Source organism: Stegodyphus dumicola, chromosome X2 (genome assembly GCF_044657685.1).
Source record: "Stegodyphus dumicola isolate Sdum_Otavi_A_Nest chromosome X2, ASM4465768v1".
NCBI lineage: Eukaryota > Metazoa > Arthropoda > Arachnida > Araneae > Eresidae > Stegodyphus > Stegodyphus dumicola.
This window is the reverse complement of record NC_140781.1, coordinates 101,193,080-101,214,887: the sequence shown is the minus strand read 5'-3', so window position 1 is coordinate 101,214,887 and position 21,808 is coordinate 101,193,080. Positions and strand designations below refer to the sequence as shown.

Sequence of the window (21,808 nt, the reverse complement as noted above, 5' to 3'; positions counted from 1 at the left end):
TTGGATTTTTGTCAGTTTTCTTTTACTTTTTAAGTGAAAATAGGTCGATGTGTACATAGATAATGTCAAGGGTATGTGCAGTGCCATTTTTGTGCAATTCTGGGATTTTTTTTAGGTGAAAATAAGTCGACGTGTACATGGATACTGCATATGTGCAATTCTTAAAAGCGCATCAAGCAGTGGGCAACTGCACTTTACCCACAATTCTATTGCACACTTTTCGTCATGGGCAATTCCCAAATTGTTAAATCCATAGGATATCAAAAAAAGATTTAAAATCAAAAAAGGACTTAAAATCAAAAAAAGGATTTAAAAATTAAACTAGTATTTCAATGGCATCTTAAGAAATATACAACTATATAAACTTACGCAATCTGAAATCAGAGTGTACGCTAGATTTGGCCCGCTGTTTAAATGGGCATGTTTGCTAGATTTGGCGCTTTTGCGCATACATTTTCGCTGCAATTTTTTTACGGCCCTCAAAACGGAATAGTACCCATAATACATAGCACCATAATTTTCAATACTCTGTTTCCCATTTGTTCCTCTAAAATGAAACAGATTTATACACAGTAAATTCAAATGCATTTCTACAAGAAGATAACGAACCACTCAGTACGTAACCAGAGTTACATCCGGACGATATATATGTTATATATCGTCTTTTAAAGATGTATATATAATATGGATCATTTTACTTTACTCAAATATAATACTGAATTTTCGAATTTCTTCCCCCTTATTATGTATTATTAGCTGTACTTTATAAACCTGATACTCCTTCAGTCATCTGTTGTACTTTATAAACTTGGTACACAGCAACGCAATTTGATTTTATGCATTTCAGTATCAAGTGAAGTCTTGAAACTGACTTTTCATCGCTAACACTTACACTTTATGTGCCTTACTTTATGATCCTTAACAATTTATGTAGTTTTCATTCAAAGCCGAACTCGGATAATGTGCCACAAATCATTTTCAGACTAATTTTTTATGTAAATAATACATGCCCTACTAGTGTTTTTGTAATAAAATGCATGTTAGTAATCGATTTCTAATGGATATGTGTATAGATACATCGACTATTTCTCCGTGTACTAGCAAGATTTGATAATGATTTATCCACTTTTGAATTAAAAAATATAGATAGGAGTGTTATACGATTTTATAATACAAGTAAAATATATATATATAAAGCTATGTATTTTATACTTACACATATTTATAATATGTGTAAATATGTGTACACTTTATTCGTATACACATGTCATAAAGTATAAAATCATTTATATATAATTTTTATGTAGCGATGAAATGACACAAATGCTTAAAATCTGGTCTTTTTAAAAACCGTTTTCTTCCGAAAAATAACAGCAAATTACAAAACAATACACAACATGAACAAATTTTGCGAAAAAAACTGCAACTTTCATATCTCACAGATATCTTTCAACAAAAATGTGGAAAAGTTCTATTACTAGACAAAATAAACCCTGCAGTCTTTGAGTCACAGACAGAAGAATTGACAGCAGGTCTGCTCAACTGAGGGGATGTGTTTTATGGCTTGTATTCACTTTCTTGTCAAACGAGTACAGAAAAAGGAAAGTGTTGTTGCCATAGTAACCAGGCTGTAGGTAGTCTTACAGATTTGACTCTTTACTACTCAACTTTCGTAGCGCCATCCGTTCTTAAAAAATGGCATGAGAAAGGGGTATTAATCCCTCTTAAAAGAGGGCATACAGAGGAGGCCACTAAATGGCATGGTTGGACAGGAAAAGGATACTGCTCTCCCACTGTCTAAACAGCTGATGGGGAAGGCTAACAATCAACATCAATTATGACAGTTAAGGAAAACAAAGGAGCCCAAAAACTTTTATTAAGAGTCATGACTAAGTTGCATTTGTCTGTTGTTGGCTCTGATCAATCAAAAATTGCTTCACAACTGCCTTATTTGCCAATTCCTTATTTGCAGGGACGACTTTTTATGCTTGTATTCATGTTACTCATTGAGAAAAATCCACACTCCTTGTAGCCCCAGCCTGTCTGCCACAGTTTGAACAGGGGTCTAACTTCAAGTGCTCAGCAATCTTACTGTTTGGCCCTTTAAAGCAATAACAGACAATTGCTGTGCATGTTAAGAAAAAGTTAAATGTGTTGCCACAATGGATAACACAGTATATTTTAAGCTAATATTTAAGAATGCCTTCTAAAATATTAAGTACATATGGTTTCAAAGTATTGTTTTGATTCTAAATGCATTTTCTCCTCATATACACATTCCTAAAATCAAGTTAGATCTCTAAAAAAAATCTAATCAAAGTTTTCTATCCCCCTTGCAGGTTTGTTGATTAGTTGAATAGGCAAATAATACTACAGCTATCTGGATGATGGGAGCAATACCACTTAAGTCCAACCCTCAGTAACCACTTGGCCACTGCAGAGACTTTCTCTCTGTGGTAGACATTGAAATTAAGGGGTGCCTCTTACAACCCAGAGACTCAGAACTTAAAATTATGTTTAATAACATTTCACATCAAGAACAATACCAAGATCAAGTGCATAAATATGCACTCTTTTGCAAACAAAAAAAAAAAAAAAAAATCTGAAGCACCAAGAAGGACTTTTGTGATAGTGACGAAATTTGGTATGCAAAAACATCTTGATCGAACATGCAAATGATCAAAGTTTCAAGGCAAATGAACAAGAATTGCAATTATACTGTGCATTTCTAGTGCATAATTCGCAAAGTATAAAACCAGTAAAAGAGGGGAGAATTTATCTTTTTCTGTTGTTGCCATTGTAATTCTGTAAAGAAGCAACTAAAGATGCCATTACGACATCATCAAAAACCCTACAGACAACTAAACGAGTTCAAACGTGGTCGCATTGTAGGGTTGCTTGAAGCTAGATGGTCATACCACGCAATAGGCCGCTACCTGCAGACTGTGCAAAAATGTTGGAAGCAATGGTTGTTACAAGGAAATTGCCGATGAAATGAAGGCTCTGGAAGGCCAAGGAGCACAAATGCGAGGCAAGATAGGATGATTGTTCGTCAGGCCCGAACCGCCCCAACGGTATCGTAGACTATTTCAATGCACTACATCTACATCTATACCTCCTGTGGTACCATCCACCATCTCACGCCTCTTGTCTGAGGTGGTGTTACACTCACAGATGAATTTAAGATGTTTGTCTTTGACCCCACAACATCAGCAAAGTCGTATGGAGTGGTGTTGCAGACGATCATCATGGCTGAAATCAGACTGGCATCGTATAGTGTTCAGCGATGAATCCCACTTCACTCTTGAAGCAGATGACCAGCGTGTTCGTGTCTGGAGACGAAGGGGCCTGTAGTGCCAAACAGCCTTTGTTTTACAAAGGCATACAGCCATAACACCTCGTGTGATGGTGTGGGGCACTATTTCTTATGACAGCAGGTCATCTTGAGTCATCTTCCGCACATCTTTAACAGCTCAATGATATGTTGATACCATCCTCGGCCGGCTGCATTACCCTTCATGGCACGTCATCCTGCAGCCATTTTCCAACAACATAATGCCAGGTCACATACCGCTCGCATATTCCTGAACTGTCTCTGTGCGGTTGATACTCTTCCTTGGCCAGCAAGGTCACCAAACCTTTCACCAATTGAGCACATCTGGGGCATGGTAGGCCGCCAGATTCGGGCACCAAAAATTATTGCAGATCTGGAGCGACAACTGATGAATGAATGGCAGAATGTGTTGCAGGATGACATTAGGAACCTCTACCACTCCATGTCTCAATGAATTCAAGCACGCATTGCTGCCAAGGGTGGTTCGACCAACTACTAATTTGAACACTCAGTGAGTCATTGCGAGCCATGAACAGGTACTACAGTCAAAAGTCATTAATTCGGACACCCATAATCCGGAATGATCTATAATCCGGACCTCAAAGCTACAAACTTTCTGCGCATGCGTCGCGTTGACGCATGCGCGTAAGACCTTTACCGCTGCGAATTTGCGTGTGCGCGTGCGCAAAATACGTTTACGAAAGCGCGTTTAATGTATAACGGACGGGATAAGCTAAGCTAAAATTATCTAATTATCTATTTCAGTTAATGTTGCAGATTGCGTTGTTCCTTAATCTTCAAATTGGATCCGAATTATTATTTTTTGCAGACTGTTAGAGCAATTTTATAAAAGTAAGCTTGAACTTTCGATTATGTCAAATAGAATTTCCGATATATATTTACTAATATGTAAAGGATATACAAAGCGAAAGTATCTTTCAGAGTCCATTAAACAAAAAGTGGAATTGCTGCAAAAAATGGATAAAGCCATATCCTTTGTTTATCTAAACTTTAACGTTTGTTTATCTAAACTTTGTTTATCTTTAACGCCGCGGCGGGCGGCGTGCAATGAATTGGAAGTTGATCTGTCAGCACTATCCTTATCTTAAGGGCAGATGTTTTTATTTTATTTGGCTTATAATTGCTTACTCAATGTAGTATTTCATCTCGGTCTTTGATATGATTTAAATCAAATGCCTCGTCATTATAATTCGCTTCCGATAGCAAAGAAAGTGACAGAGGTTATTGAAAACAAAAAATTTCGATTGACAAATTAGTCGGTATTCTCGACACAGCAATTATAGGACTTGAACAGCGGAACTTTGTAACTGAACAAGAAATTATGTCTGTTTATAGAATTAAAGAGAATGTATTATCACATAAAAAACGAAGCAACTTAAACAACTTACATTGAAAGAAATGTTTAATAAAGTAAACAAATAAATATTAAGCTTTCTTTTTGTAAATTTTGATACCCTTTAGATCATAATTGTTCTTTATTTCGTAAATTACGGTTTCATATTTTTAATTTTATAATTTCTGCATGCCATTTTACCAGATTTAAACTGATGATCTATAATCCGGAAAAATCGATAATCCGGAATCGCCGAAGTCCCGGCGAGTCCGGATTAACGACTTTTGACTGTATGACCTTGTTTTTTAAATCATTTTATTATCTGTGCATGAGCTGTACGCTTATTCAATTTCATCAAAAACAAACACTTCATGGTGCTTTGATATTTTTGCAAAAGACTGTATTTACAAGGAAATTACAGGGAAATTTTGAATGCAAGTAAAAAAAAACTGTCTTCAACTTGTAAAACTTAAGATGTAATTCAAGTTAAAGCAAAGAAAAAGTTCACTACAGTTAATTTGCAGTGATGCTAACAATATTTTCAACAAGGATACTTTCTGATTATCTGCATTCCCAATGAAATATCACAAATTTCTTGATGACTTTGGAGAGCTTTTGTGAACTAGTTGGCGACTAATTTTTGTAATCTTCATTTTCATCTTAGCATTGAAGCTCGATTGTCGATGGATACAAATTCTTTGCAATTTTGTACCTGTTGAAGTTCCACATGTCCGTCATCATTTTCACTTTCAATGAGCATGCCCACATCCATCTCCAAAACCAAGTGCTTAAAGCCACAGTGAGAAATACAGTTCTGAATTGTCTCACAACTCACTTTTCGCCAGCTGTCGGAAACAAATGTAGCTGCTTGTAAGATGTTGACCTTTGCACTGACTTCATTGGCTTTTGATGATGAGGTCAGCAAACTTTCTTCAATTACTTCAAAAGTGTAATTAACCAACTTTGCAAGATAAAGGATCTTCAAATTTTTTATGATGCCCATGTCCATTGACTGGACCAAAGCTGTACGCTAAAATACAGCATACATCATACAGCTAAAATACAGGTACTGGGAGGTAGAAATTCCAGCTGGATGTTCTTCAAGCAATCTAAATGAGGATGTGCTGCACAAATGTCGAGAAAAAGCATCACTTTTCTCGACTGGCGTTGTAGCTCTCTGTCCAAATCCTTCAGCCATTCTTTAAAAAGTTCAAAGGTCATCCACAGATTTCTGTTCGCACGATACACATCTGGTAAACTCTCCATCCTAAGTCCTTTAAAGCAGCGAGGCTTAGTGCTTTTTCCTATAACCAACAGCTTCCTCTTGTCCGTTCCTGAAATGTTTGAGCAGTAAAAAACAATTACGCGATCCATCACTTTTTTGCAGCCAGAGAGTGCAACATGTTTGTAACTTAATGAGCCGTTCAGTGTAGCACGATAATACAGCCCAGTCTCATCAGCATTCTAGATGTCATCTGCTGAAAAATTTTCAAGAAGCTTGGGCTGCTTTGTTGATTTCCACTCTTCAGCATTTGCTGTATCAGTACTTTCTTTCTTGCCATGTCCTTTCTTGAATTTTATATCATGTCTAGATTTCCATCGAGACAACCAACCGTCCATAGCTTTAAAGTCATTGTGGCCCAGCTTTTTAGCAAGTTCTTCTGCTTTGTATTTTAACATGAAGCCACTTACTCGCACAGCTCATCCAGTAACAATGGTTAACCATCCATTAAGGGCCTCATCGACGTCTGGGTCCATTCCTTCATGCTTCCGTTTTTTAGAAGTTCCTCCTCGTCCTTCACATTGTGCCCGTTCTTCTCACAGCTCATTATCTTGTTTTATCAAGCATGAAATTATAGTCTTTGCCAATCCGGTAATTTAAACCAACCGACGTTGACTAGTGTTTTGTGGTTGTTGCTTGATCTTATCCAGGAAACCAATTTTTTCAGCTAACGTCCCGTCCCGGCATTTTGGCAGTGAAGACAAGACATGCACACAGTTCACTGACTAAATTGGTTTGAAGAAACCTTGGTGTTTCAGGGTAAAAATGTTGAGGTCAAAAGGGAGATAAAATGCTCGCCATTCAAAGCTTTGACACTAAAATCATCCCAAGAGGGTGGTGAAATGATACTTTCTCATGTAAACTTTAACCATGGTTGACAGGTGGGAATTTCCTTCAAGTGGAGATGGACACTCTTTTGTTTATTTCCTCGAAAATCGGAGATGCAGTGGGACCAATAACCTTGCTGGCGGCTACTGGTGGCTCTGTTTTAAAAAAGGTGTAAGAAAATGGCTCGCGTGTTCACCTTCACAGTTTGATTTTCTCGTGCACTTTAAGGAATTTCTGACCTTTGATAAAGCATTCTCCTGGGGAGCACAGCTACAGATCCTCCCATATGTTGCGAACCACCTCTACATCCGCTGTACGTGGTCGACTTGTGGCTTCTGTTTGTTATTCGCTCTCACATCTTTAGGTCCGATTAAACGGAATTTTGGTCCAAATAAGTGAATGAATATTAGGCTCATGTACATAGGATTTGTTTTGGTTCTTTAAGATTCAGTCCGAAAAAGCGGCTGGTCCGATTATCCGGTGGTCCAATTAACCGAATTCGACTGTATATATATATATTTTGTCCCATACTCACTCAGTCTAGAGGTTTAGTAAATAGTAAGCATATTTTATGGCAAGTGGCATACGTTAAAATGAGAAGTAAGATCATAATCAGCATGATTTATAACAAAAGACTGGCTGTTGTCACCATTGCTAGAGAGAGACCTGCTGATCAGAACAAACCTGAAATGCCTGATGTAGTCATTGATGACAAGTTCTGAAAGTTAGCTGGGCTCCGTCTGACGCAGTGTCGTAGTTTCGTGTAGAGTTTTAGGGGTTGTGACTCAGATAATCTACTTTAGAGTTCTAATAAGCCAACAAAACACCAGAGGTGCTAAGTTGTTTTTTATTATTGTAAGTCTCACTAGCTGCGAAGAATAAGTTTCACATGAATTTTTACATTTTTGTGTTTTATCTTGTGACCAAGGTAAATGAAAGGCAATAACTCGCTTTAATATGCAGAGATAATTTTTAAGGGTAAGCAGTTAGTTATAAGTAATTAAATTAGGTATTAGATAACCCTAGTCATTATGGATTTACATGACCATTATTAAATTTTATTTATTTTTTAACAATATTTGTTTAAAAAAGCCCTATTAAAACTACAATCTAATGAAATTTCACAATTTAAAATACCTGTAATTTATGATATTGATTCTAAAACAATATTAGGATAATTACACATTAAAAGCTACAAAACATACAACAAAATAGTTATGCGTCTTTTTAATTTAAGCCTTCCCAGACATTTTGGCTAATTTACACAGATTTCCTTCTCTTTAAGCATCTTTTCTAACAATTAGAAATCTGTCTCAATACGCAAAAGAATGTACTCACTAGTTTCTGCGTGTTTTATCTCCTAACCTGCCAACCACTCCACAATCTACCTATGAGGGTTTATTTGATCTGGTAAAAGTTAAATCGTCCAAAACCCCCTGGCAGATGTGAAGCAAATTATCGCTATGTCTGAAAGTAACTATAAAGTCAGACAAAGGTTTAAATATGCTTCTTATTTAAAAAGTACTTAGAACATAGAGCCATGTTCTTATGCTAACAAAATCAGTTACAGCTTGTTGTGATGTAATTAAACAAGAAGATTCAAATTCAAACTAAAAATATCGACAAGTGGGCAAAGACTATACAACTTAATTTCATTTTAAACTGGCTCAGTAACTCTATCGTCATAACAAACTCAAATGTCGGCAGCAGTAATGCAAAGACAAATAATTACAAATTATCAGAAGCTGGCAGGAACTAATGCAGAGACCAAGTGGAGGTCAAAAATGTTCTTGTCTTACACTCTTTCACAGCTTAAAAACTGTCTAAGTGATTTGCATTCTGGTGAGGAAATAGAAATGGGAAATTACAGTAAAGGCTGAAATTACAAACAATTGGGTTTTTTTTACATAATAATAACTGAATATGTTTGAAGAATAATTTTCTTTCTTTTTATGTATTCAGTTTCTTTCTTCCATGTTTCCTTTTCATTTTAGAATTTTTGGATTTAATTAAAGATTTGTGCGAGTCTAAATAAACTAAATGCATTTAGAATGCATAGAAAAAGCTGCTAATTTTATTTCTTTAGTAATATGAATATTCAAAAGAAATATGAAATATATATAAGGTCTGGTTAGAGAGCTGACGTTGCATAATTTTTAGAATTTAGTGACACCCCAAGCAACAAAATCTAGAAATGGTAAAACTTTTAGAATTTAGAGCAGGCATTGGAAGCAGAATTTAGAAAGGCACCAGGCAGCAGAATTTAAGACCCACAGAGACTGCATCAGGAAGGAAAATGCCTAGTGCCAGCTTTGTGCATGATGCATTGACATATTAAATGAATCTTTTAAATTGTCAATTTTCAATTTCTTTATTAGTAAACAAATTTCTTTCTATAATGCCTGTCCATATGATAAGATTAGAAGCATTTTTGATATTTTCCATGCTTGTGTCTAGTGAAAAGTAGAGAAAATAAAAGGCGGATAAAAATGTTAAAAAAAAGATTCTAGTATCAGAAGTAAAGCATTCAACTAAAAAGTTTTTATTGTTTTTCCAGATGGTTTCCAAATAATAAGAAACTGCGTGTTAATACCATGGAAACATTTTTCATTTTGTCACATTTTCTGGAATCTTCTAGAATCATGGGTCTATAAATCTTGCCTTCATATCTTTCTAAACTTCCTCAGCTGCAATGTCTAAAATCCTAAAGAAAAATGACCCCTACCAATTCTGTAACAGCATAAAACCAGAAATATTTTGCAAAAAAAATCACAGGAAAAAAGTGTAAAATTAATTTTATTCAGAAAAACGAGGGTTTAAATTCTAAAATTAGATGTGCTGGAGCACTGTGGAACATCGTCTGGAAATAGGGGAAAAAATAAATAAATAAAAAAAGGGACTAATAAAATCATTAATAATTTAAAAACTAAATAATTATTGAAATAATTCATTAATTAATGCTTAAAATAATTAAATAGTGCCATCATGTGATAAAATTAGAACTAGTTTTACAAGTCTGCAAAGTTCATCAAAATCTGAATCAAGTCCTTATATAAAAGATCAAGTTGCACTGTAGAACAAAGTAATCTTTCCAAACACCCTTCTATCTGAATAACACTTCTTAAACTACATATTTAATTTATCAGCAACTTCAGAACTTATTCATTCACTTTCATATAGTATATGCAGTAACCTCCCTATCCTTTTCTCGCATAACAATTAATTAGACCTTAGGATCTAATGAAGAAATATATTTGACCAAACTATACTTAAACAGGCTTCTTTCAACTATTTCTGATGCAAGCTTAACCAAAAAGGTTTTGCAGTGAGTTCTGAATTCTCTTTTCTTTACATTAGACACTCCACTTTTACTTAAATTTGCACCAGCAGCAATACCCACATCTATATTTGCAACATTACAATAAACCGTTTGAGACAGAATACCTAATTTTATCAATTTTATTTTGCCTCTTGCAGTAAACCTCTTTCGACAAATTTTGAGAGAAGCTGATTTAGCATATCAGCTGTCTGAAAGGATTTTAGAAATGGATGTAGAACTTCCACAACAGAAATAAAAAGAAGAGATTTTTGCCAAACGAAGGTTAGTTTTAATAGCTCCTTTTAGTCTTTCAAATGACACGAGTCTTTTTCGGAACCATTAATTCATCATGCAAAATTTGTCTTAACGTATCTTTTTAATGTTCACCATGTCTGTGAGCATCTAAATGCTAAGATGTCAGTCTTTTCACACAATTTCACCAATTTTCTGAACATCCGCTTCAGTTCTTGAATTCACAGATCAATCGCGACGTTCCTCAACTTAAACCTCTTTCCAACCTTCTGAAAACCATCTGTGCCATTCAAAAACTCGTGCACCTGACACAGCCTTATCACCAAACACCTCCTTTAATGTATAAAAACATTCTGTTTATGACTTTTTTAATTTCACAAGGAAATCAAGGTTAAGGCACTACTGAAGTTTTACGTTCACCATAATTGCAGCACTACCACACAATGAAATCTTCTACATCCAAGGCTCAAAAGCGAACTGAAGATGAAAGACAGAAAAAGGAAATGAACAGAAACTGATCTTCAACATCAACTGCATTTCAATACAAACTCATGAATTACATTATGTGACAGGTGCGCAGTCTCATTATATAATTGCCTCACACTGTAGGTAGGTAGACAATGGCAAGTGCAAGCAGTTTTAAGGAGATCAATATATATTTGAGAATTATGTCATACAAATAAATACAAAATGTATCTGGAAAATTAAAAGGAAAAAAATTTTAAATACCAATATTGCCATTTGAATAGAAATTTAGGAATTAAGTTATTAAAAAAAGTCTTACCTTCAGATGGAGGCAGAGTTCTGCAAATAGAAAATGAAGTATTTTATTAAGTATACAATAAAACAACAAATTAATAAAACTTTTAAATATTGTTAGTATACCTGAATAAAATTTCTCCCTATAATATTTATTTCATGCTTTCCTATTCACAACTTCTCAAGCTTAACTAAATAAACTTTCTCATAAGAAGTTCTTAAATAGTTCCTTCAAAGACACACATAGAGTCAATTCCACTTTATTCTTAGCTTATTTTAAGATGAGTACTGACAAAGTTGCAGAAAAATGATGCAGTTAATTAACAGATAATTATTAATAATTTAATAATCTAACACTCCAACCAGTCATTAGTTTGGCCCCCAAACCCCATAGTTTGCAAAAATGAGATAAGGAAGTGGTATTTTACAAAATTCCAAGCTGAAAGTGCAGAATTGCCCACTGCTTGGCATGTTTTTAAGAATTGCACATATGTGGTATCCATGTACACGCACTATTTTCACTTAAAAAAAATATCCCAGAATTGCATAAAAATGGCATTGCACACACTCTTGACTTAATTCATGCACACATCGACCTATTTTCACTTAAAAAGTCAAAGAAAATTGACAAAAATCCAATTCTTCTTACTCTTGTAAAAAGTACCCAACAAATAACTGGGCGATTCTGCACTTTAGCCAATTCCAAAATGATACTGCCACTTTACACTTTGCCTTTCTGTTCATGTATACAACCATTTCAAGATAAATGTACATACAGGCAGTGACAACCATTTCAAGATAAATGTACATACAGGCAGTGACTCAACCACTTTACACTGATTTCTAAATTATTTTTAGTTCAGGAAATCAAATTGAATAACTACATTTAAACAATTTATTTATTTAAGCACTAAACAAGTTTTTAAAATATTTTAGTCCTATTACTTATATATATTAGGAAAAATATTGGAACTACTCTTATATGTGCCCTCAGGTCGCCAAATTTCTTCCACGGTGCCATATTACTATCTAAATTTTTTGTCTACAGTTTCAAACTTTAAGCCTAAAATAATGTCTCCAAAAACACGGTTTTCGCACGTGCAAAAACCATGTTTTGAACACAATTTAAGCTAAAAATCCAAAACAAAAACAAAAAAGGCTAATCTTTCGAATATGGTAACAGGTAGTTTGGCGACATTTTGGTAAGGCGATAAAGGTTACTAGCTAGGACTTTAGCAGTGTACATGGATAAAGTCAAGAGTGTGCGCAATGCCATTTTTGTGCAATTCTGGGATGTTTTTTTAAGTGAAAATGAGTAGACGTGTACATTGATTATACCATGTATGTGCAATTCTTAAAAATGCAGCAAGCAGTGGGTGATTCTGCACTTTCTCCCAATTTCGTACCTAATCTTCGTCATGATTAAGCACTTTTGTTCCATAAAAGTTCTAGCATAAGCATAATTCGGCTAGCAGATTGTTGGAAAAAAATTTTTATTAAAAAAAACAAAGATGCCCTTTCTTTGTGAAAACAAAATGGCGTCCAAAAACAAACTAGCAGGTTGCTGTAGCAGGGCTGGTTGCCAAATTTTCGCTAAAAATCGCCAAGTTACCATAATCCAAAGATTAATGGCTGATTTTTGGAATATGGTAACTGGTAGTTTGGCGACATTTTGGAGGCGATAAAGGTTACTACCTAGGACTTTGGTAATAATGTGAGAAGCACTCAGATCCGATTACGCATTATTTTGTGTGAGGGAAATGAGAGATCGTGAGATATGTCATGTGACATTAATGGACGAATTACAGTTGTTTAATCAAAAAGGGGGGAAATCTAGAAATTTCGTATTTAGCTATATTCTGTGTTGTGTGAAACGTGACATTAATGGATGAATTACAGTTCTTTAATCGGAAAAGGGGGTTAATTTGGAAAAGCTTCATTGTGTGTTGTGTGAAATAGTGTTGATTAATTTTCGGATTGCATGGTGCTATATAAAGTGAATTCTAAATTTTTAATGCGTTTATCTGATAATAATAATAAGTTGAGATTGTGTGAAAGGAAGGATATGGTTGATCTTTACATTATGGTAACTTGGCGTTTTTTTGGCGAAAATTTGGCAACCAACTCTCCTACAGCAACCCTCTATTTTTTTTTTCCCGCCGCCAATTTGTCTTCACGAAGTAAAGACATGTTTCTTTTCTTTTTATCTACTGAACACTTCTTCCAACAATCTACTACCCGAATTACACTTATGCTAGAAATTTTATCTAACAAAACTGCTTAATCATGACAAATATTCACTGCAAAATTGGGAAAAAGTGCACAATACCATACTCCTTACGCGTTTTTCAAAATAACACATACACATAAACCATGTACACGTTGACTTATTTTTACTTAAAAAAACATCCCAGAATTGCACAAAAATGGCATTGCGCACACTGTTCACTATATCCACGTACACTGCTTTTTTCTCATAAATTAGAAAAATTTCACGAAAATACATGACAATTTTTTTAATCTTTAAACCCGGTAAAAAGAACATATATGAAATTACCTGATCGCGAAAAAGTATATATCCTTTCCAAATATGAACATTTCCACATATAAAATAAAATATCCAAAAACTTTTACCTCTCAATTATCTATTATATTATAAACGTCACCAACGAGTTCATACCGCAAAAATTACAAATACTTAGTGTCAAATATTTAAATTATTTCCATGCACGTTTACGCAAATTACTTTACTTCCACCTTACATTTAGAACAATGCATAAAAATAATATCCTCAAATAATTAAAAATACTAACTTACCTAATCTTCTTCAGAATCTTGATTACGTGTCCGATAAACTTTTCTTATTTCTGTTTCAGGATCTTTAAAATCATACTTATGGTTCACAGCAAGGTACCAGTTAAAATAAATAACTTAATAAAACATCTTTACTTCTATCTCGCACAACCTTAAAGAAACACTTATTACTACCCCTTTCAATCCCACTAAATACCCATTTCGAATTCACTTTAGTTAGGGCCATGGGATCCAAAAATTAACGTACACTGTTTCACACAACACAGAATAAAGCCAAATACAAAATTTCCAGATTTTTTCCCGATTTCCCCACTTTTGAGATTAAAGAACCGTAATTCATCCATTAATATCACATGACATATCCCATGATCTTTCATTTCCCTCACACAAAATAATGCGTAATCGGAACTGAGTACTGCTCACATTATTACCAAAGTCCCAGGTAGTAACCTTTATCGCCTCCAAAATGTCGCCAAACTAACAGTTACCATATTCTAAAGATCAGCAAAGGATATTACAAGTTTAAATGGTGGTGCAAGAAATATGGTGAAAATGGACATTTTGTAAAAAGGAGTGTAAGGAAGGGTACGTGGTTTGCTGAAAGTAGTTTGAGTACAGGTGAAATTTTATTAATTTCTTATTACTTGGTGAATAGACTTCCAGTTGACTACTGGATTTAGGATTTAGAAATTAGCAGTAGTACTGCAGCCACGTAATGAAGATTCTGAAGAAGATTAGGTAAGTTAGTATTTTTAATCATTTGAGGATATTATTTTTATGCATTGTTCTAAATGTAAGGAGTAAAAAAATTAAAATGGTATTATTTGAAAATTGTTATTAGCAATGATTTAGTTTAAAGTAATTAGGATTGTAATCTAATTTTTATTAATTTAATGTATGTGCTTATTTGTATTTTAAGTAGTGTTTTTTAATTTAATTATATTTTAATTTAATGATCGTGATTTTGTAAGTTATATGTTTGTAGTATTTTGGAATATGTTTGAGTAGTATACGTTGAGTATTTTCATGCATTTTCGTGAAATTTTTCTAATTTATGAGAAAAAAGCAGTGTACATGGTTATAGTGAAGAGTGTGCGCAATGCCATTTTTGTGCAATTCTGGGATGTTTTTTTAAGTAAAAATAAGTTGACGTGTACATGGTTTAGTGATATTTTAATTAAATGATAGTTATTTTGTAAATTTTATGTTTGTAGGAATTTGGTATACGTTTTAGTTGAAGTAAACGTGCATGGAACTAATTTAAATACTTGACACTAAGTATTTGTAATGTTTGCGGTATGAATTCGTTGGTGACGTTTTTAATATAATAGATAATTTAGAGGTATAAGCTTTTGGATATATTATTTATTTTATACGTGGAAATGTTCATATTTGGAAAGGGTATATACTTTTTCGCAATAAGGTAATTTCATATATGTTCTTTTTACCGGGTTTAAAGATTCAGAAAATTGTCATGCATTTTCGTGAAATTTTTCTAATTTATGAGAAAAAAGCAGTGTACATGGATATAGTGAAGAGTGTGCGCAATGCCATTTTTGTGCAATTCTAGGATGTTTTTTTTTAAGTAAAAATAAGTCGACGTGTACATGGTTTATGTGTATGTGTTATTGTGAAAAACGCGCAAGGAGTTTGCGATTGTGCACTTTTTCCCAATTTTGCAGTGAATATTTGTCATGATTAAGCAGTTTTGTTAGATAAAATTTCTAGTATAAGTGTAATTTGGCTAGTAGATTGTTGGAAAAAATGTTCAGTAAATAAAAAGAAAAGAAACATGTCTTTACTTCGTGAAGACAAAATGGCGACGGAAGAAAAAAAATAGAGGGTTGCTGTAGCAGAGCTGGTCGCCAAATTTTTGCTAAAAAATTGCCAAGTTACCATAATCCAAAGATCAACCAGATTAACCATTTATTAGTATCTCTCCGTTTGAATTTTTATATTACAACTTTATTTTAATTTTAAATTCAGTAAAAAATGTCTAATTTCTTTTGCTTGATTTGACACTGGAATTCTTACACTGCAATGGGGAGGAATTCTGAATTTTTTGCTGAACCGTTATAATCAAATAATTTAGAATGGTTCATAAGCTAATTTTAGATAACAGAAATGCAATGGTTTTGAAAGAGGAGGGGGTTTCAGTTGAGTCTGGTGTACCTCTTCTTGATAACCTTATATCAGATTTGATTGCATTCCTCTTCCTTTCTGTGTATTTGTATTTATTTGTGTATTTTTTGAAGTTTTAGTATTTTAAATTTCTTTAATTCTTCTGATTTTAGTTAATTTTACATATTTACAGGGAAATCTAAAATTTACTTGTTCTGTATTTCACTTCTTTTGGGTCTTAGTGGAATTTGTTCTGAATTTCTCAACTATACATATGTGATATTTTGGCAGTCGGGCACATTAATGAAGCTTGGCATCAAAACCCGGACATGGCTGAGTGGCTGACAGCAAAAATGATGACACCGAAAGATTTCATTTTTTAAAACTCCATAGCTGTATGGCAGATCATTATTCTTTCAGATTCTCCAAAAACTACATATCCAATAATGATTTAAATTAAAATAATGTTAAGCTTTCGATGTCATAAATATTCTAACAAAAGAAAAAAGGGCTAATCTTTGGAATATGGTAACAGGTAGTTTGGCGACATTTTGGTACGGCGATAAAGGTTACTAGCTAGGACTTACGCAGTGTACATGGATATAGTCAAGAGTGTGTGCAGTGCCATTTTTGTGCAATTCTGGGATGTTTTTTTTAAGTGAAAATAGGTCGACGTGTACATGGATGATACCGTGTATGTGCAATTGGTAAAAACGTGGCAAGCAGTGGGCAATTCTGCACTTTGTCCCAATTTTATGCCTAATCTTTGTCATGATTAAGCACTTTTGTTCCATAAAAGTCCTAGCATAAACGTAATTCGGCTAGCAGATTGTTGGAAAAAAATGTTGAGTAAAAAAAAAAAAAACATGCCTTTACTTCGTGAAAACAAAATGGCGTCCAAACAAAAACTAGCAGGTTGCTGTAGAAGGGTTGGTCGCCAAATTTTCACCAAAAAAATCGCTAAGTTACCATAATCCAAAGATTATTCGAAAAAAGAAGCGACAGAACAGCGCAAGATCTTATTGCACCAATGGCAGGGAGCAGTCTTACGAAAAATGGCACAAACTCTTCATTTATAGCAGCAGTTACATAACATGCCAGAATGTTCTCGAAAGTACTTGTCGACTAATCTTTGGAATATGGTAACAGGTAGTTTGGCGACATTTTGGTAAGGCGATAAAGGTTACTAGCTAGGACTTTAGCGGTGTATATGGATAAAGTCAAGAGTGTGCGCAATGCCATTTTTGTGCAATTCTGGGATGTTTTTTTAAGTGAAATTAGGTTGACTTGTACATGGATACCGTGTATGTGCAATTCTTAAAAACGCGGCAAGCAATGGGCGATTCTGCACTTTCTCCCAGTTTCAAACCTAATCTTCGTCATGATTAAACATTTTTGTTTCATAAAAGTTCTAGCATAAGCGTAATTCGGCTAGCAGATTGTTGGAAAAAATGTTAAGTAAAAAAAAACAAAACATGCCTTTACCTCATGAAAACAAAATGGCGTCCAAAAAAAAGCAGGCTGCTGTAGCAGGGTTGGTCGCCAAATTTTCGCCAAGTTACGATAATCTGAAGACTAACCTAATATAACTGAAAACATAAATTCAAACTTACTTAGTGGACAAAGAAGCGGGTAGAGTAGACTTAAGGCACCCCTTGTATTATGGCGAAGTTGTTGTTTGATTTATCGCCAAGTTGTTGTTTCATTTGTGGTAGCCTGAGTAGTTGAATGGTATGGAAACCTTATTGTGACGTAATCAGGTGCATGATTCTGGGAAATTTTGAATCATAGTCTGTTTTGTAAGCATTTTTGTGGTGTGTGTTGGTTTGATTCTTTAGACGTTAGAATGGCCGAATGTAGTAAGATTAATTTGAAGTTTCTGTACGATTTGGAGGGAAAGGGGAAAAGAGCTTTAATTGACTGGTGTATGGATTTGAATGGGTTTGTAGGAAGAAAGGTTCAGATGGTCACTATGTGAAGCGTTCGATCAGAAAGAGTACGTGGTTTGAAAAAAGTCATTTGAGTATGATTGATATTTTGATTTTTACGTGGCTCTGGGTGTATGAAGCGAACTCGAAAATCATGGTAAGTGAATATTTGCTTTTATTAGTGCTTAAATGTATAACATGTTTTTCCTTTTTAATGTTATTTTATTGTTTGGTTTAAAATGTATTTTACTGAGATTATATACTTTTTGTTTTCCTATATTGTAGAATTTGGTGCTCCTTTGACTTTTTAAGTGAAAATATAACGATGTGTACATGGACAAAGTAAAGGGAGTGTGCAATGCAAGTTTGTGCAATTCAGGAGGATTTTTTTTTAAGTGAAAATAGGTCGACGTGTACATGGATAAAGTTAAAAGATTGCGCAATGCCATTTTTGTGCAATTCGGGGATTTTTTTTAACGTGAAAATAGGTCGATGTGTACATGGATAAGGTCAAAGGAGTGCGCAATGCCATTTTTGTGCAATTCCGGGATTTTTTTTTTATGAAAATATGTCGATGCGTACATGGATACTGAGTTTGTCTTGTTATTTTGGCATTGTGTAGCGGCGATGTTTGGCGCAAAAATCGCAGCTTCGCAAGCCAAAATAATGAGTGAAAGAATTGCTCAAAATCGGTATTCATGTACCGCCAAAAATCGCCAAGGGGTACCCTAAACTATACTTTTACTGAAGAAGCAATCCATTAGAGACATATAATATACAACATGAGAATAATTTTGGGTTGATCTTTACATTACGGTAACTTGGCGATTTTTTGGCGAAAATTTGGCGACCAACTCCCCTACAGCAACCCTCTATTTTTTTTCCCCGCCGCCATTTTGTCTTCACAAAGTAAAGACATGTTTCTTTTCTTCTTATCTACTGAACACTTCTTCCAACAATCTACTAGCCGAATTACACTTATGCTAGAAATTTTATCAAACAAAACTGCTTAATCATGACAAATATTCACTGCAAAATTCAGAAAAAGTGCACAATACCATACACCTTACGCGTTTTTCAAAATAACACATACACATAAACCATGTACACGCCGACTTATTTTTACTTAAAAAAACATCCCAGAATTTCACAAAAATGGCATTGCGCACACTCTTCACTATATCCATGTACACTGCTTTTTTCTCATAAATTCGAAAAATTTCACGAAAATACATGACAATTTTCTCAATCTTTAAACCCGGTAAAAAGAACATATATGAAATTACCTGATCGCGAAAAAGTATTTACCCTTTACAAATATGAACATTTCCACATATAAAATAAATAAAATATCCAAAAACTTTTACCTCTAAATCATCTATTACATTATACACGTCACCAACGAATTCATACATGAAGCATTACAAATATTTAGTATCAAATATTTAAATTATTTCCATGCACGTTTATTTCAACTTAAACGTAAACCAAATTCTTACAAGCATAAAATTCACAAAATAACTATCATTTCATTAAAATATCACTGAACCATGTACACGTCGACTTATTTTTACTTAAAAAAACATCCCAGAATTGCACAAAAATGGCATTGCGCACACTCTTCACTATATCCATGTACACTGCTTTTATCTCATAAATTAAAAAAATTTCACGAAAATACATGACAATTTTCTCAATCTTTAAACCCGGTAAAAAGAACATATATGAAATTACATGATCGTGAAAAAGTATTTACCCTTTACAAATATGAACATTTCCACATATAAAATAAATAAAATATCCAAAAACTTTTACCTCTAAATCATCTATTACATTATACACGTCACCAACAAATTCATACATGAAGCATTACAAATATTTATTATCAAGTATTTAAATTAGTTCCATGCACGTTTACTTCAACTAAAACGTATACCAAATTCCTACAAACATAAAATTTACAAAATAACTATCATTTAATTAAAATATCACTAAACCATGTACACGTCAACTTATTTTTACTTAAAAAAACATCCCAGAATTGCACAAAAATGGCATTGCGCACACTCTTCACTATAACCATGTACACTGCTTTTTTCTCATAAATTAGAAAAATTTCACGAAAATGCATGAAAATACTCAACGTATACTACTCAAACATATTCCAAAATATTACAAACATATAACTTACAAAATCACGATCATTAAATTAAAATATAATTAAATTAAAAAACACTACTTAAAATACAAATAAGCACATACATTCAATTAATAAAAATTACCTTACAATCCTAATTACTTTAAACTAAATCATTGCTAATAACAATTTTCCCAATAATACCAAATTCCTTTCCACCTTACATTTCCAACAATGCATAAAAATAATTAAAAATACTAACTTACCTAATCTCCTTCAGAATCTTCATTACCTGGCGGATACACTTTTCTTCATTCTCTTTCAGAATCTTTAAAATCATACTTATCTTTCAAAGCAAGATACCAGGTAAAATAAATAACATAATAAAACATGTTTATTTCTCTCTCACACAACCTTAAAAAACATTTCTTACTATCCTTTTCAATACCACTAAATACCCATTTCGAATTCACTTTACTTAGGGCCATGGGATCCAAAAATTCACAAACACTATTTCACACAACACAGAATAAAGCCAAATACAAAATTTCCAGATTTTTTCCCGATTTCCCCCCTTTTCCGATTAAAGAACCGTAATTCGTCCATTAATATCACATGACATATCCCATGATCTCGCATTTCCCCCACACAAAATAATGCGTAATCGGAACTCAGTACTGCTCACATTATTACCAAAGTGCCAGGTAGTAACCTTTATCGCCTCCAAAATGTCGCCAAACTACCAGTTACCGTAATGTAAAGATCAACCTAATTTTGTTTTAAATAAAAAAAAAATTGTGATTCTGTACACACATATATAGAGAGAGCAAAAAAATCAAAAACAGTAAAATATATGCCAATATATATAGCAAATATATATATATAACAGTAAATTAATATATATATATAATAGTAAATGAATACATATATATATATTATAAAACGATCCTAGTATCCGGTGCATACAGGATTTGGCTTCTTTTGGCGACTTTATGATGAGCAGTAAAAACGAAACATATACGATGAGTAGTAAACGGGTCATTCAAAGTATATACATAGACGTTCTTTGGGTCATTTTTGGTGTTGGCGATAATTTTCCAAATCGCGCCAAGGCTGCACCGTATACTAGGATTTTACCAAAGTTAGCATAATAATTTTAAAAAGAATATCAAAATGTTTGTCAGTTGTTTCGTAGAAACATCTCAATATTCGGATATATAACGCAATATCACACAAAATAAAAACTCAAAAATCAAATAACGGATTACCTTGCAGAGCAGCTACAGACATGGCTTAACAATCGAAAAACAGTATTGATTAAATCAATAACTAAGAAAACTCTTCTACAACGAAGACAAATGATCACTGGTGAGCAATCTAGAATTCCTCCACTAATGCCATCCCGTGTCGTGGGAAGAAAATGACAACTGGCTTATTTTACGCTACATACAAGCCATATGAGTTTGACACAAATTTTCTTCGGAAAACAGCCTTGGTGGCACCCATTTTCCTCTTATTCGGAAAAGAAAGGTGGAAATGTGTAGCATGAAGTAAATGAAAAAACAATACCATAGAGAATGTTTAGCATGAGAAAAATCGAAAAGTAACAATGTACAAAAATTTTATTAAAAACCTTGCGTCTTGAAGAATTCAAACAAGTAGCTGAACACTATCCGGCAT

The 21,808-nt window shown here is 33.7% G+C and overlaps 1 protein-coding gene across 1 annotated transcript in view; it reads right to left on the bottom strand.

Annotated features, from left to right (window-relative positions):
* The window catches only part of LOC118188039 (charged multivesicular body protein 1a-like), a 73,467-nt gene extending 51,933 nt beyond the window's left edge, over positions 1 to 21,534 (bottom strand). Inside the window, exons 1-2 of the mRNA XM_085808842.1 lie at positions 21,397 to 21,534; positions 11,154 to 11,173 (exon numbers count right to left, since the gene is read on the bottom strand). Coding sequence (XP_085664968.1) covers positions 11,154 to 11,173; positions 21,397 to 21,418 — 42 coding nt within the window. The 5' untranslated portion in view covers positions 21,419 to 21,534. The remainder of the gene's footprint in view (positions 1 to 11,153; positions 11,174 to 21,396) is intronic.
* Between the last annotated feature and the right edge of the window lie 274 nt (positions 21,535 to 21,808).